At 43.5% G+C, this 15,443-nt stretch overlaps 1 protein-coding gene across 3 annotated transcripts in view; it reads left to right on the top strand.

The window, feature by feature from the left end:
• nkain2 (sodium/potassium transporting ATPase interacting 2) overlaps nt 1-15,443 on the top strand; it is a 143,715-nt gene that overhangs the window by 52,168 nt on the left and 76,104 nt on the right. For 2 of the 3 annotated variants that reach the window (XM_028953525.1, XM_028953527.1), the window contains exons 1-3: nt 4,829-4,900; nt 4,998-5,135; nt 8,951-9,031. In XM_028953525.1, coding sequence (XP_028809358.1) covers nt 4,832-4,900; nt 4,998-5,135; nt 8,951-9,031 — 288 coding nt within the window. In that variant the 5' untranslated portion in view covers nt 4,829-4,831. Of the gene's footprint in view, nt 1-4,828; nt 4,901-4,997; nt 5,136-8,950; nt 9,032-15,443 lie in introns of those variants that run through there. The other variant, XM_028953526.1, reaches the window with a different exon arrangement.

The following is a 15,443-nucleotide window of genomic DNA, read 5'->3' as shown; positions in this document are numbered from 1 at the left end:
GTAGAAGCAGATGGAGTTGGTTTATCAATGGACAATGGATGTCTGCCAGAGCTCCCCTCCTCCTCCTCTTTTCCCTCGTTCTCAGCACTTGTCCTTCTCCTCCGCCTTTCCATGCCCAGCAGCACCTCGTTCATTACCTCCTCTCATTCTGTGGCTAATGCGCTGTGGTCTGAGAGACTGCAGACATGCTGCGCTTCCCAGCCCGGAGAACGAAAGGGCCCAGACGCTTCTGACTGATTGGCTTTTGTCTCTGTGATTAGAGATGTCTCGAAAAAAAAAAAAAAAAAAGAAAAAGAAGGAAGGAAGGAAGGAAAGAAAGAAAGAGACTGAACTTTGTCACGGTGAAAATAAGCTTCCATTTCAATCAGTGTTTGAGAGCGTGAGCGCAGCTCCGCAATCAACCGGTGTGCTGTAATACTCAGGGGCTAATGAGTCGCTGGGTTTGGGAGCCCAAGGATTTGGGATAAATGCAAAACACTAAATATTAAAGTCTTTTTTCACAGCTGACAAGGCATGTCTGTATCGTTGATTCTGAATAAACAAACAAAAACATGCAATGCATATTAATGCCTACAATAAACAGACAGGGTCTATTTTAAGAAATATGCACATACATTATAATAATCTAATCATCCATTAATGTCATGTGTATTCATATAAATCATAAATACATACATGTAATCAGTATCCAGATTAGGTTGACTGGTCAAGTATGTAAAACACAAGGAATTTGGTTCTGGCCATTGATGTATGTAGTGACATAACAGAATTTGAAATAGAAATATTGCACTAAAATCAATAAACCGTAACACTTTAATAAAGAATAGAACATAAAGTGCAACAAACATCAATGTGCATTGTGTATGGAATGTATTGCAACTAGAATTGGTAGTTTCTGAACTACACTTTGGATTGAAAAGCAGAGCGAAAGGTTGAAGGCAAAGTTTAACGTCAACAACACTAATGCAAGTTATAGGTGTCATGATGAAAATTGTGGTCGTGAGTGTTTGTTGAAAAGTTCGGGTTCGAGCAGGGTGACTGAAAAAAAGGGACTGGGTGTCAAGAGGGGGTAATGGACATGCAGTGTATTTAGTAATGGGTGCATACAATGAAAATTGTGGGTGTCTTGTTGAAAAGTGGTCACAGGTTCGAGCAGGGTGTCAAAAAAAGAGTCGTGTCCACAACCTGCTCGAACCTGTGATTCCACAATTTTCACCATGACACCTATAACTTGCATTAGTTAGCGATTACATTCAACCTTCCTCTCTGCTTTTGTTCACAAACTACCCATTCTAGTTATCGTATTATCATTAATTTGTGTTTTCTGGGTATGCTGTGTATGCAGTTGACGTCTTACTGATACAGGAAATCAGCGCTGCTCTGCCTTTTATACTTTATACTTTCAACTCAACACCAGTGCTTTTCTGTAGGCCTTTTACGCCGCAGGCAGCGTCTTTGTCTTGAGACAAAGGGCCTTCTCCTTTTTTAATGTGCTCCTGGTTTACTTTATTTCCCCTGCAAAGAAAATGGGAGCTTGTCTGCCCCCCCCCACTTCTATATTTATGTATCTAATTACTCATGTACACATAATTAGCTGCTAAATCTGCCACTTTGGTGCACAGCTGCCAGGGTGGCTGTTTATATTAGTACTGATGGAAGGAGGAGGGACCCGGGGGTCGCGAGAGGTCATGATAATGACAGTAGGGAGGGGCCTCAGACCTTTTCAGCGAGGAACGTAGCTGACAGTGTCGAGAATCGCTACCTTGGGAATTGGTCCAATAAGACCAGGTGTCCTTCAGAAGTGAACCAAAATGGGAGCTGCTCAAGCAGACAGGACTTTGAAGTGTGTTTTTTGGTTGGATATTGATGTCTGGTGTGTGTGTGTGTGTGTGTGTGCACAATAAAGGTTTAATAAATGCTGGGGGTTGTGTAATGCCCATTTAATTGCTGGTAATGCCTGTCTCCGTGCCTCCATGCTTGATTTGGTGGGTAGGGTGGGCTTTGTGTAGCCATATGGTGTCCCTTCAGGAACCGAGGCCCATTTCTTTATTACTTTGAGGGGGTTATTTATTTATTTATTTATTTTAATTATTGCAGCTCAATTGCCGTAGAACCGCTGAGCTTTGACAATGAACGTTTGCTGTAAGGCTTCGCAGATGTACGTCGGAAGCATTCCTGAGTAGCGCGGGACAATGGGTGGTGGGTGAGCCACTTGTCATGCCAGAGACAGGAAATGAAAGTGTTCTGGAAGCGGTTTCAACCGACCACTGGTGTCCGCAGCGGGACGAAGCCGCGCGCGGCATTGTGTACCCAGCCACGGCGTTATGTTCTCTTTAAAGTGGAAGGAATCTATTAAGAAAGCAGATGGTGGAACATCAGTCATCGTCCAGGCCTTCTGCTCCACGAAATGATTACAGAGAAAACGTGGAGGAGAGCCAAGCCAAGCCGGGAGAGAGGACCGTTCAGGTACGTCAGGAGGAATCAGACTCGCCCTCGCGGCCGGGGCACGAGCGAGCAGAATGGAGTGAGGGTGTTGGCCCGTGTCATGGTGCTCTGCTGGAGTAAGCAAAAACTCACACGGCTGCCGCAAAGTCGGGGATTTAATACTGATTTATTTCTCATTTTCTTCTCAGGGGAAGTGAGCAGAAAAGGCGGTGTGAAGAGATGGGGTGAGACGTGGCGGCGGCTTGGCGGTCTCACCTCAGATGCTAATGATGAGGCATTAGCGGTGTTTGTGCGAGGGGACGATGACAGGGTGTTGTGGCAGGGGCCTTCTGTTTGTGGGGATGAGATATGAGCTTGTGCTCTTGGCAGATGCACGGCGGGGTGGGACGATGTGGGGGGGGCCGTGTCGGAGGGCGGGCAGCAGGGGAGGGCTGCCGATCATGGAGGGGGTCACCAGCTGGTCAACACCTCACCCGGTAATGGGCTTTCTGATTAACAGACGATGACATGTTGGAGTTTCATGAAAGCTGACAGTCTGTAGGTCTCTTACCTAGAGCATTAGAAGCAATTTAGAAACGGTCTTCCGTCTTCTTGAGGTTCTCAGACAGGAAGCATAGTGAATACACATGCTTCATCTCCATGCCTGTTACTTTTTTTTAATATGTGTACTTTCTTCACCTTGCATGGTGTTATCTAAGTGTCACCATGTATAATGGAACAAATGAAGAATAGAGCTTCTTTTATGCATTTGTTGTTCTCCTATGTAACGTTTGTTAAAGGTCCCCTATCATGAAAATTTCCCTTTGTGAGATTATTTAACATTAAAATGAGTTCCCCTCACCTGTCTATGGTCCTGCAGTATCTAGAAATGAGGATAGGTGTAAAGAGTGCTTTGGTTATTCTGCTTTTCATCACCTCCACCGTTCAGAGAGCGGCAGCTCGGTCAGATGTAGAATTTGGTTACCTCTTTCCCACCCCTCCCCTAAAACATTATCTCCACTGACCGTCATGGCCTCCAAACGTGCAAAGCATGATGCGAGTCTCTGAAGAACCAATGGGTTAATTTTAGCAGACATGTCTTCCTGTCTCTTCCGAACACTGTGGTTGGTGAATGGTGTTGATGATGTCATTTCTGCCCTCAACTTCTGTAGGCCGCACTCCTCCTCGTCCCGCCCCTCTCCACCTCATTAGCATTTAAAGCTACACACACATAAACAGTGCATCCTGTGGAAATCAAAATACTTTTAAATACCTTCAGAACCTATATATTTTCCTATATGTACCTTGAGTAAGAAAAATTCTGTTGTATTAAATTCTGTCCTATTTGAATACTTGATATGATTGTTGTTATTGTGCCTATTTGAAATGTTACTCATGTTATTAGCTGCCTGTAGTATTAATATTAAACAGACCATGCATATGCGCGTATGTAGCGTGTGGGGACCACTGCCCCACTGCTTATACGTTACTTGTAAACTCAATTCACGAAAACCACTGTGTAATTAGAACCAACCTGCATCCGTTTTTTTTCCTCGGCTAGCATGCTAGCAAATGCTTTAGCAGCATGTTTTAGCATAAGGCGCTGTTTTTATGTGTTTAATCAGAACGAGTAATTCTTTAGTCAGGCCAGAGTAGCACTAATGAGTAAAGGGGCCTAAAAGTAGCGTGAGTCCAGAAACCCGGTGTTAAGCGTTGGGTATTCGAGCTAGCGCTGGTCTGATGACAATCCCCGCCCTGGGGGGCGAGGTGTAGGTTACACCATCAGCTTATTTCCATCGTATCAGGAGCCCTTGAGGAAAGCAGCAGAGGCATCGGGAGACATTTGCATTAACCGCCGCGATTACAGCCCCACTTCTGCACACCTTGATCACCCACAACCTCCCACAGGCCTCGCCACTCCACCCCACTTCGAGCAGGGCCGTCACTTGTGCTTCTGGCGCATGTCCAATCATGCTCCGGCGTTCGTGTGCTGGAAACGCTGGGTCGGCCTCTGCCAGCTTTAATTTCCCAGCAAGCCTTGCACTCGTGGGTGGGAGGAATGGGGTGGAGAAGAGGAGCGACCCCAGAGATTTAAAAAACAGAGCGAGATAAAGCGAGAGAGGTGGAGATAAAGAGGAGACGGCTCCTGAGATCCTGCCCTTCTGTCCCAATTAAGAAACGATTGCGGGAGCGGAGAGAACCAAAGATGCAGCCTCGGTGCTGTGTGTGTGTGTGTGTGTGTGTGTGTGTGTGTGTGTGTGTGTGTGTGTGTGTGTGATGAATTTTCTGGAGGCGTGTGCTGAAGGGCAGGTCAGGACGCTCACGTTTCCAGGCCACACACATGCACACACTCACTCACACACAGCTCAGGGGGCGGCCGTTCAGCCAGGCTCCCACTGTGCTCTGGATGAAGCCTCGTAACATTAATGCAGCAGAAATGGATGATGAGAGGAACAAGCCTCCTTTTTTTCCGGACGTGGGTCTTCGGGGTTATTAAGAAATGCAACGTGTTCTTGCCATTCGCGTGAAATTGAGTCACGAATCGTGTTGTCTTCTTCTTTCCTCTTTTTCAGATAAGCATTTTGGAGCGGCAGATATTTGATTTCCTGGGTTACCAGTGGGCGCCAATCTTGACCAATTTCATACACATCATTACAGTCATCCTGGGCCTCTTTGGGACTATACAGTTCAGACCCAAATACGTGACCGGGGTGAGTATTCAGCCATCAGTCTAATATCCCTCTTCAGACGTCATAGGCGTGGGTGTCCGCATGGCAAAAGCATGGCATTGCTGTCCACGAATGTGTTCTTAATTGTAATTATCGCTCCACCCACTATATTTGTAGCAAATGTATGATAGAGAATCAGCATTGAATCCTGCTGAGTGCCTTAATGTTATCATTCTGTGCATTTGAATTTAATGTAAAATGATTTCCAGTAGTGATGGGGCGAATCTGGATTTTTCATTATCAATTATTATTATTGTTGGACAAATGATCTAAATAACAAATAAATTGTGAAAAAGGTAGATCTACGTATTTTTTTTAACAACTTCACCTTATGGGCACTACCCTGGTGATGAGGGCGGCTACTGTAAGGTCAGGAGTCCTCAGGATTTGCATAAAGGGATAAAAGAGTTTACGTGGATATAAAAAGTATACACACTCCTGTTAAAGTGATGTAAAGGCTTTTCCCACCTTTAATATGACATGATATCTGTACAATTCAATCGAAAAGCAAACTAATGGGAAGAAAAAATGGTTTGGCCTCTATTTTCGACCTGGCAGAATGTGCAGCGCTAGGTGTTAAGCATGGGGATTGTTCACTTGTGTAAGGTCAATGGATTTACATAAATAAATAGATCAGACAAGAAAGAAACGCGATCTCTTTATTGACAGGCGTGGGCGCAATGTAGAGAGCTGTCAATTATCGGGGCTTCTTTGAGTGACAGAAATAATTCCACATCAACAAAAATGCTGCTACGTCAATGGTGATAATGGTGAACTATGAAGAGGCTCTTTATTTTATTTATTTTTATCTACTTAATTCAATCCTGAGGATGCTTTTCTCCTGATACTAGCAAATAATCACTACCCTTAGCGCTACTATGTTAGCCCTTTGTTAAAAGAGTTTTTTTTTTTTATTAAGTCACCAGTTTGCTCGGTGATAAACTTTTGATTGTCATCACTTTATTTATCATCTCAGAACCTTCAGACCTGTAGAACGGAACTGATGTTGGATTACATGGGTGGGAGAGGGCAGAGAAAGAGAGAGAGAGAGAGAGAGCCTCCCAAGCAGAGATTAATAGGCGAGCGTCTCACATTACTCTTGCTTATATCTGTTTTGGTGATGCTGTCAGGGTAGATGAATCCTTGCCCTGATTTAACATGGCGCATCGCCGCCGCTGGCTCAGCCCCAAATGATGTTCCACCACTTGCACCCATCTTTTGTTTCTAATGTCTTGACAGCATGTCAAATTTAGGGATGGTTTAATGTATGAAAGAATTTTTGGGGGGGGGTAAGACCTCCCTCGTGGTTCTGAAATGAACAGAGAGAGAGGGGGAAAGCCATGCTGCCGCAACATCTGTGCTCGAAGCGTGGTGGCTCATGCCGGATCCTGTAGCCAGATACTGGAGCAGACATCTCTACTTGCATCGGAGGCCTAATTGAAGTCATTGGTTTGTCAGAAGGCGGCTTCCAGCTGACTCGCGTGGCTCCTGCATGTAGGACAAGAGGTATGCCAGCCTCCCGCACCAGCTACAAACAATACATGAGCCGCCGACCTTTGACCCCTGCCTGGTGTGTCCAGCAGATTTTTTTGGCCGTCCTTGGGTTGTTAAGGAGATTTTACAGGAGGAAACGGTTCCCTGCGCCAGTGACAACTTGCTGTGCTTCGCCTGCTGCTTTACACAGAGGTGGTGTAGGGTGACGGGCAGTCGTCCTTGGTGCTGATCTGAGGGGCTTGTCTCTCCCCCGCTGCGGGTGTGACACCAGACAGATCTCCCTCTGTGCTCAAACACATGTCACTGCCCACCAGAACACATTACCTATTGTCTACCTGTGTCTTATCCCTGCGGCATTTTGCCAATAGAGACAATGCAAAGTTATTAAAGGAAAACGACATTCCCTGAGGGCGGTGGAGGAGATGAAATGATCCAAATGCTTCATCTCACAATCACTTTGTACTGATTATTGTTGATATTCATGCAAATGGAGAAGGACGATACAAACCAGATGACACGCCCCAAAACCCCCCCGCTCTATAGAGACAAACAGACAATTACATCAAGTACAACACAGAGGTTTATTAATATCTCCCATATTTATCAACACTGATCAACTCACGCTCAGATCCTGCTGAACTCGACCAAGCGACTAAATGCCTAGAATCAACACAATCAGCAACATTAGACAATTTTGCTCCCCTCAAAAATAGTGAGCGAGATAAAGTTAATACCTTGGTATAAGGATCACACCCGCTCACTAAAGGAGACCTTTTGGAAATCAGAACGCAAATGGCCTCAAAATAAATTCTCACCTAGCATGGGGGTAGGGGTTGTGGGGGTAGCCTAGTGGGTAACACATTCGCCTATGAACCAGAAGACCCAGGTTCAAACCCACTTACTACCATTGTGTCCCTGAGCAAGACACTTAACCCTGAGTGTCTCCAGGGGGGACTGTCCCTGTAACTACTGATTGTAAGTCGTTCTGGATAAGGGCGTAAATGTAAATGGCAGGAGAACCTCCTTCACTATAGGAAAGCTCTAAAAGCGGCTCGAACAAATACTATCCCAGATTTCTGTTTACTGCCATAGCAAAAGTAACCTGGAATAAGACCAACATGGATACTCTCACTCGATTTAATCATAGTAGTGACAATTTGTGAACCTCTCTGTTGTGTCCAGAAAGTTTGAGTCGTCCATTGAGACATACCGTTTGTGATTTTGGCCTATACAGAAATAAATCTTTCTAAATAGGGGCGGATGATCAATATAGCATAATGGGGTCCAGGGGCATGGATATTTGGGGCAATGGTGGCCTAGCGGTTAAGGAAGCGGCCCTGTAATCATAAGGTTGCTGGTTCGAATCCCGATCCGCCAAGGTGCCACTGAGGTGCCACAGAGCAAAGCACCGTCCCCACACACTGCTCCCAGGGCGCCTGTCATGGCTGCCCACTGCTCACTCAGGGTGATGGGTTAAATGCAGAGGACAAATTTCACTGTGTGCACTATGTGATGTGTATCATATGTGACAATCACTTCACTTCGTATTTGTAGTGAGTGAGTTGACAGTGTGGATGGGCCGAGGTATTTTTGAGAGAATGTGTTCAAAAGTCACATTTCCCCACACTTCATCTATAATGAAATCTAAAACATACTGTATACATTGTTCTAGTGTTTCTTTAAGGCATGTGTGGTTATTGCATTTTTTTTTTCAGACTTGATGCTCAGGTTTGATGGATTTTCTGTCTTTCGCCTTGTACTTCACATCCCATCACCTGTCTGATTTAAAATTGGATAAGATAAGAGTTATTTTATCTCGAGATTACACCGCTGACAAACAGACCTCACAGTTCCTTGAACAGGAGTTCACGCTTCCCATTTAGATTAGGGAAAAGCTGGAGATTAGGCAAACTTTAAAAATGCTTCTTCGTTAAGAAATGTTGGCGAATTTAAATATGAATCACAATGTTTTCCGTGCACATGGCAATGTGTAAAAAGTGGATAATTGATTTTTGTTTTTTTAATAAAAATATTTGGATAGCTGTCATATTTTGCTTCTGAGAGCTAAACACCCTCGCAGCTCAGCCTGCACAGCCACGGCTTGTGGTGTATGGCGTCGGTTTTTTTTGCTCATCAGAAAAAGTAATTAAGACAATTATTTTTTCTTCATTTACAGAGCTCTGTTAATCATGCAGATGTTTACTGGTTTTTGATTCTGGAGTCATTGTTGTTTAAATGCTAATCTGCAATTTTTGCCTTCTGTTTCACATATTTTGCGCCTCTGACCCCACCCTCTTTTGCAGTACGCAGTTTGGCTGGTGCTGTGGGTGACCTGGAACATCTTCATCATATGCTTCTACCTGGAAGTAGGAGACCTCTCAAAGGTAACTGGAGACAGTTTTATTAAAGCTTTAATTAAAATGTTCCATGTTTTTTTTACCTATTTGATGGCAGTGTGTCGCAGGAGTGCCCAGAAGGAGTAATGAAGTGTACACACTGTGTATGCCTGTGTGTGTGTGAAAGAGAAGGTCCATACTGGCCATACTAATTTCTTTATTGTTTAACCCTCTAGATAGTTTTCTCTGTGTAAAACGTTGTTTTTTTTTCCTGTGCCTGACAATTTTACCCGACAGAATGAGATGGTGAACTTCAATATAGCCACCAAATCATTGACTGAATCAATAGAATAAAATGCCAGTGTACCTGTGTATTCAGTGGTGCCTTGAAAATGGTGCATAAAGAGCACAACATATATGCATAAAGCTAATAAATACAGGAACCAAATTAGAGTGACACCTGGACTGTGTCTTTACTCTATATCATTATTGGATTTATGATTATTTAAGTTTTTGTGATGTGCATTGTATTGTGATTATAACAGTAATTTTAGTAGCAATGCTACTATACATTTACAAGCGATTTTAAACTGTTCAGAACTTTGTCGATGTGTTCAGTTATGATGCACGTTGTATTTTTTAGAACTGTACTGTGATATAAATTTTATTGTGGAGCAGCTGACTTAACTCAGCAAATAATATTCAAATTAAATATTATTAAATATAAATATTAAATAACTTAGTTTAAAGAAGACAAAAGGCCCTAACCTGCTCTAACTCAAGTTTTATGACCCTGACGTTCCATCTGAACAGCTTTTAAAGAGGTTGTACAAATATGATGTGACAGAAAAAATGGTTTCTTTAGTTGTTCAGGCATAAATAGTCTTTAATCCCCATTCACCTAATATATTTGAATGGATAATTTATTCTCTAATCTGTCATCTGCTCATGTACATAGAAAAAAAAGGAGATATAATTAAAATGTCAAAATGTCAAATACCATACCCAATTAAAGAGCAAACCAGCCATGTAACTTGATTATCAAATCCATCTAGCACTTTCCATCATGGAGTTTTCATCTCAGGACCAATAATAGCTCCACTACGATTAATGAGAGAGAGAAAAAAATGACACGTTCTATGTTTATTTCATTTCAACACTCTTTTCTGGTCTGTCAGCGCAGTAGACAAAGCAGAAATGGGGCTAGTGAAGCTTGACAGAGTTTTCCTCGTTACTGATATGGACCTGATGTTTAACTACTGGCCACTATGATGTGTTTTAATATGACACACTTCATGTGCTTGAACCAGGTTTTAGGTAACTGTATGTTCTGGGGGGGACAATGCCTGTGATGCATGTAAAGAAGAAAAACGTAGTAACAGAACACTATTGCTCCAGAATAATAGCTGGAGACCACTTTATATAAGCAAGCTAACAACGCTGATGCGGCAGAATCTCTATTTCAGCAACCACGTTGATATTAGTCATGATTATGAGTGATGAAAATAGCTGAAATTTTTGGTGCATCACGGTTCTAAAGGAAAAAAATTGCATTGAAGTGGAACTATAGAGGATGAATAAACATGCAGAAGTCACAATTCAGGGGGAGACAGGATGATGCTCATTTGAACAGAGCTTATGAACGATTAATTGGCTGTTGATTCTATTGACTTGTCTGTCATGTTCTTACATCTGTGCAGTTGTCAAATGACCAAACCCATTCCTATTTCTACCTCCCTTTTGATAGAAATAAAAGTACATTAAACAAGTGCTGGTTTTGCTTTTGTGATTTGCTATCTCCTGAAAGTGTGCACCAGAGACTTTACTACACCTGGGAGTTGAGCGCCTCTTTTGATTTATTTATAATGTCTCTGAGGAAAATCAGGCAGCGTTGCAGTAATAAGGGTGGCTTTATTGGCAGTAGCTGTGTTTTTGATGCGTATGAAGAAGATTTTGATTTATTTGTTTTGTCGCTGTTGTACCGGTCAGTGCCAGAAATCCAATACCACAAGCGAGAATAGTGGGTTAACACCGTAACACATTGGCCAACCCACCAAAGCTAATTGAACCGGCTTTGAACCAGTTGTGGTCATGAGGTTATCCAGTAAGATACCGTATTGTCATGATCCGGGATTCGGAGTGGAGTTTCATGTCCAATCTGTGTTGCCAGGTTTCCTGATTGTCCTCACCCATGTATGATTGTATAAAGCTGCCCTGTTTATGTCTGTTGTTGTTTGGTGATGTTTCCTCTGTCGTGTGTGATCCTAATAAACCCCTGTTTCGTGACATCGTGCGTATGCGTCCTGGTTCCTCGCCATGTCCACCCATCGTGACATGTATAAGCGGTTTATTAGATCAGGTTAATTGTCGTCAATGCAGCTTTATCGAACAACAGTCATCTTGTCTGTAAACAAACGGCCTCAGTGTCCTTATAATTAACCAGGCCAGATAACCAGGCAGCCTTATGAAATGAGTCACATGTCCTCTTGCTTTGAATCAGTGCTTATGTGATTTCATGGCCTTTCCCGGGACTGGTTTCCACTCCTTTGAATCAGTTGTCTGTCTTTACAAAAACAAGCTGGCTTGGCATAAAAGCATGCGCCCATTTCACAGACACAAACCTTCACAAAATGATTGAGTTGAAGGATGGGTGTGGGGAGCTAAAACTGTGAGACTTTCAGAACGGTTGGCTGCTTGCTAGTGATTGGCTGACTGTGCTGGCATGTGGACCCGCCTTCCTGTTTGAAGTAATGGCTTTTCTTTCTGAGGCTGGCAGCAGAACCACTGAGAGGAAAAGAACACCCTTTTCAGCCAAAATGGAAGTCCTGTAGCAAGTTACGGAAGGCCACATGCTGCAAAACGTACCAATAATTTAATTTCTGAAAATGTACACAGTTGTTTTGTTTTTTTTGCCAAGATCTGGGAATTCTAGCAGAGGGGTCCCCATTATACTGTAACATATCTGTTCCTTAAATTTACTTAATCTTATTATTTCTAAAGTTTGTGACAGATTTCTACAAGTGGATTAAACTACAAGAGAGATGAAAACTCCTCCTAAAAACAGAGATAACAGTAATTAAAACCCATATTTTGTACACAGAAATCATGACAGGGAATGAAATAATCATGAATGTTCAAAATATTAATTCATTATAACCGGCAAGGCAACTGTGCCTGCAATCACGCATGTGAATGGAGTGAAACTGTGAAACGTAACACCAGCACATATTGTAGACCAAATGGCATAAAAACAACATGTTTGGCTGTTGGTATTTTGGGTGTAAAAACATGTTTTAAAGATGTAAACAGGTGTATATAAGTTGATAGAAATTGCCATAGCCAGCTATGGTCCTGCCATCAGCAGTTTCATGTATATGTGTCTCCGAGTGACTTCCCACAGAATTTCCATCATCTCAGATCCCCAGAGGCCTTCTGTCACTCCATTTCTACAGCAGAGAGGCTGCTGGGGTGGTGTGTCTAGAGGGAAATGTGAATGAGCAAATGAGAGGCAAAAAACAGAAAAAAAGAGACAGAAGTTGAAGTGCACTGACAGAAAGTTGTGCTTTTTCTTTTTGTTGTTTCTCATTTTTGCAACCCTGTTAGAACGTATGATGCTTCTGATCTTCTTATTGTGTGCTGTCAATTTAATTAGTACTGCGATATTACTTCCTGTGCATTCTTAGCAACTCATGATTTAATAATCTTTGTGTGATGTGCTTAACCAGGACAGACTCTATTAAAACCCAGATAGATTTAGATCACACACAAAAACAAGTGGGACATGTTCGACTGTCTATTTCAGGTTCAGCTTGGCTCATCTTGATCTGACAACAGTATATTTTTGCCTAAATCTGTATCCACATGGACTATCATGGCTTTCCTCTAGTTATATTTAAAAAATGCAATTATTCATAAAATATAACAATACCTAATGATAGGTCTAAACAATGGCATTCATTGAACATGTTCATAGTTTTCTCAATGCTGAATGTAATTTATATTTTAACAAATGATGAATGTGAATATGTGCTAGAGTATTTCTGCATATATGCATAGTTACACACTCGAAAATCTATGGACTGGACTGACTATTCAGCCATTATGAAAATTTGGGGGGAACCAGTAAAGATTGTGCACTGACACCCAGCATGGCTGGTGCTAGCGGTACTGTGAAATCTTACAAAAGGAACTATGGATGTGAAAGTTCAATGGTATGAGCTGAAATGTAAACTGCTGCTTTTTCAGTGTAAAAGTGAAAACATGTCACAAAATTCATCATGTGTGATGCACAGCACTCGGCACTCAGTGTGCACAGTGAAATGTGTCCTCTACATTTAACGCTTCACCAAATGTGAGCCGTAGGCAGCCATGAACGGCACCCGTGGAGCAGTGTGTGGGGATGGTACACTGATCAAGGGGACCTCAGCGCCACCTTGACAGTTGGTGGATTCAAACCTGCGACCTTCTGATCACAAGTTCTCCTCCTTAATCACTAGGCCGGCACTGACCTTGTTCAAGACTGAACAAATGTGACTGCAAGGTGATATATATTGTGTTGTCAGATACAACACTACTGATGCTCCAAAATCAAAAAATATTTCCAGCATGAGCTGGCAATATTGATTCGATTGCACAATTTAAAATAAGAGAAATCGTAATAGTCTACAAATGTGAACAATTAACGGTACGTTCGTTTGCACAGTGGGAGGTCCACATAGATGTGACTGTAATCAGTATAAACATATTTACATAATGCCGAGGACCTTTTAAAGATATGTTTCCGGTGCGTGGACAGGTCAGGTGTAACCTCGCGATGCGGTCCTCAGAACATGCGTGTGTTTCTTTGCGGCATCTTCAGCCGTGGAACGTGGATTGCACGGCAGAGAGAGGTCGAACTGGAGGGGCGTAGGAGGCTGGCTGGGAGCGTGCAGCTCTCGCTGAACTCGCAGCCTGTTCTAAGAGAAGGGAGTGAGATCAGATGATCTCACACTTCAGCTTGCCACCGGATGTTTGCTGTCCTCGAATTTCGTGCAATAAATTAGCACATTTGTTGTAGCTCTTTTTCATTTCAGGGGACCGTGAACTTTTGACCGTGAGCATTTTGCCAATATAATACATAGAACACTGTGCAAGTGGACTTGCATTTAGACAAGCTGTTACCATTTTCCCCAATGGTTCCCACGGTGACTAGTTGTTGGTGGTCGTCAGCTTGGAGTTGACCCTCTCTTTCGGGCAGGTCCCACCGGGTGGAGACCCTGGAGACGCTGTCCCGGTTGTCCTGGGAATCCCCCCGGGAGTAGCAGAGTAGCATTGCTGGGCTGAGGATTGATCTGGTCTGATCGGCTCAGCCTGGTGTCTTTCACAACCCTCATCTGGACAAGCGGGTGGAAGCTGACAGACTGGCTATTGCCTTGGACCTCCGGATTAAAGGGGTCCCTTTCAAACAGGCTTGTGTCTGTCTTCTACACGACAGTGAACCTCAGTGTTTCTGGTCAAATTAGCACCATAGTGGAGAAGAACGCTGTCAAATAATATAGTGCTTGTGCTTTGTAGGTGCAAATATGCAAACTCTGTCGAAGACCACCAATCACACCCCCATAAGAAATTGCAGCAGCAGTTACTGTTAATGGCGTTCATTAAACCGGGGCGGTTGCTGACGCCGAAGCTGTCGCCACAGATACGCCTGAGACTGGCTCAAGGGCAGCCAGTGCAGGGTGACGTTCGGAGGCATGCCGTGACAGACGAGAGACCCACACCACCATCACCACCATCCGTCCTATTGCTTTGCAGGGAGTCTGGCTGGCAGTCTGATGGCAGGGACTGCCACTCCGCCGGCGCCACTGCCAGACACGGCTCACGCCGGTGAGGATGATGAGCAGCATGGCTGTGGCACTGCGCCGGCCGAGCTGAGGCTGCCAGTGCTGTCTGCACGAACGGGCCGGGCACCACTGACATGTCTCTGTTTCTTTCAAACACAGTCTCTATTTCTGTCTCGGTATCTTTCGGTCCGGCTCTCTCCGCTTCACACACATACACGCGAGAAGTGGGGGACGTGTCATAAAAATATCTTAAAAATATCACAACATTTTTCAAGGATTTCACATCTGTAAAAGGAAATAAAGATGGCTTCACTCTTTTCAGGTACCTTGACCAAATAGATATATTTGGATATAAAAAAAGCATGCTCACCAGTGTTACAATGCTTTTTTTTTTTTCGCCAAAACTATTACCCATGACTATTTAGTTTTTTTTTTAATCGATTGGCGGCCCTATAATCAATCTGGACACATTCCCCACGACTCAGGTTGTGTCTTTCTGTACAAGTTGGAATGCATTCCAGTGGGATAGACAGCCACGGTGTATGTGGTCCCATACGTCATCGCCATGAAGGCCCGTCAGACCAACACCGCAGAGCTGCCTTAAAATGCATCCCCTTCTCGGCCCTGTCAGATACCCCTCA

This window comes from Denticeps clupeoides, chromosome 14, assembly GCF_900700375.1.
Source record: "Denticeps clupeoides chromosome 14, fDenClu1.1, whole genome shotgun sequence".
In the NCBI taxonomy this organism is placed as follows: domain Eukaryota; kingdom Metazoa; phylum Chordata; class Actinopteri; order Clupeiformes; family Denticipitidae; genus Denticeps; species Denticeps clupeoides.
Note: the sequence above shows the minus strand (reverse complement) of the source record. Positions and strands in the feature narration are given on the sequence as shown.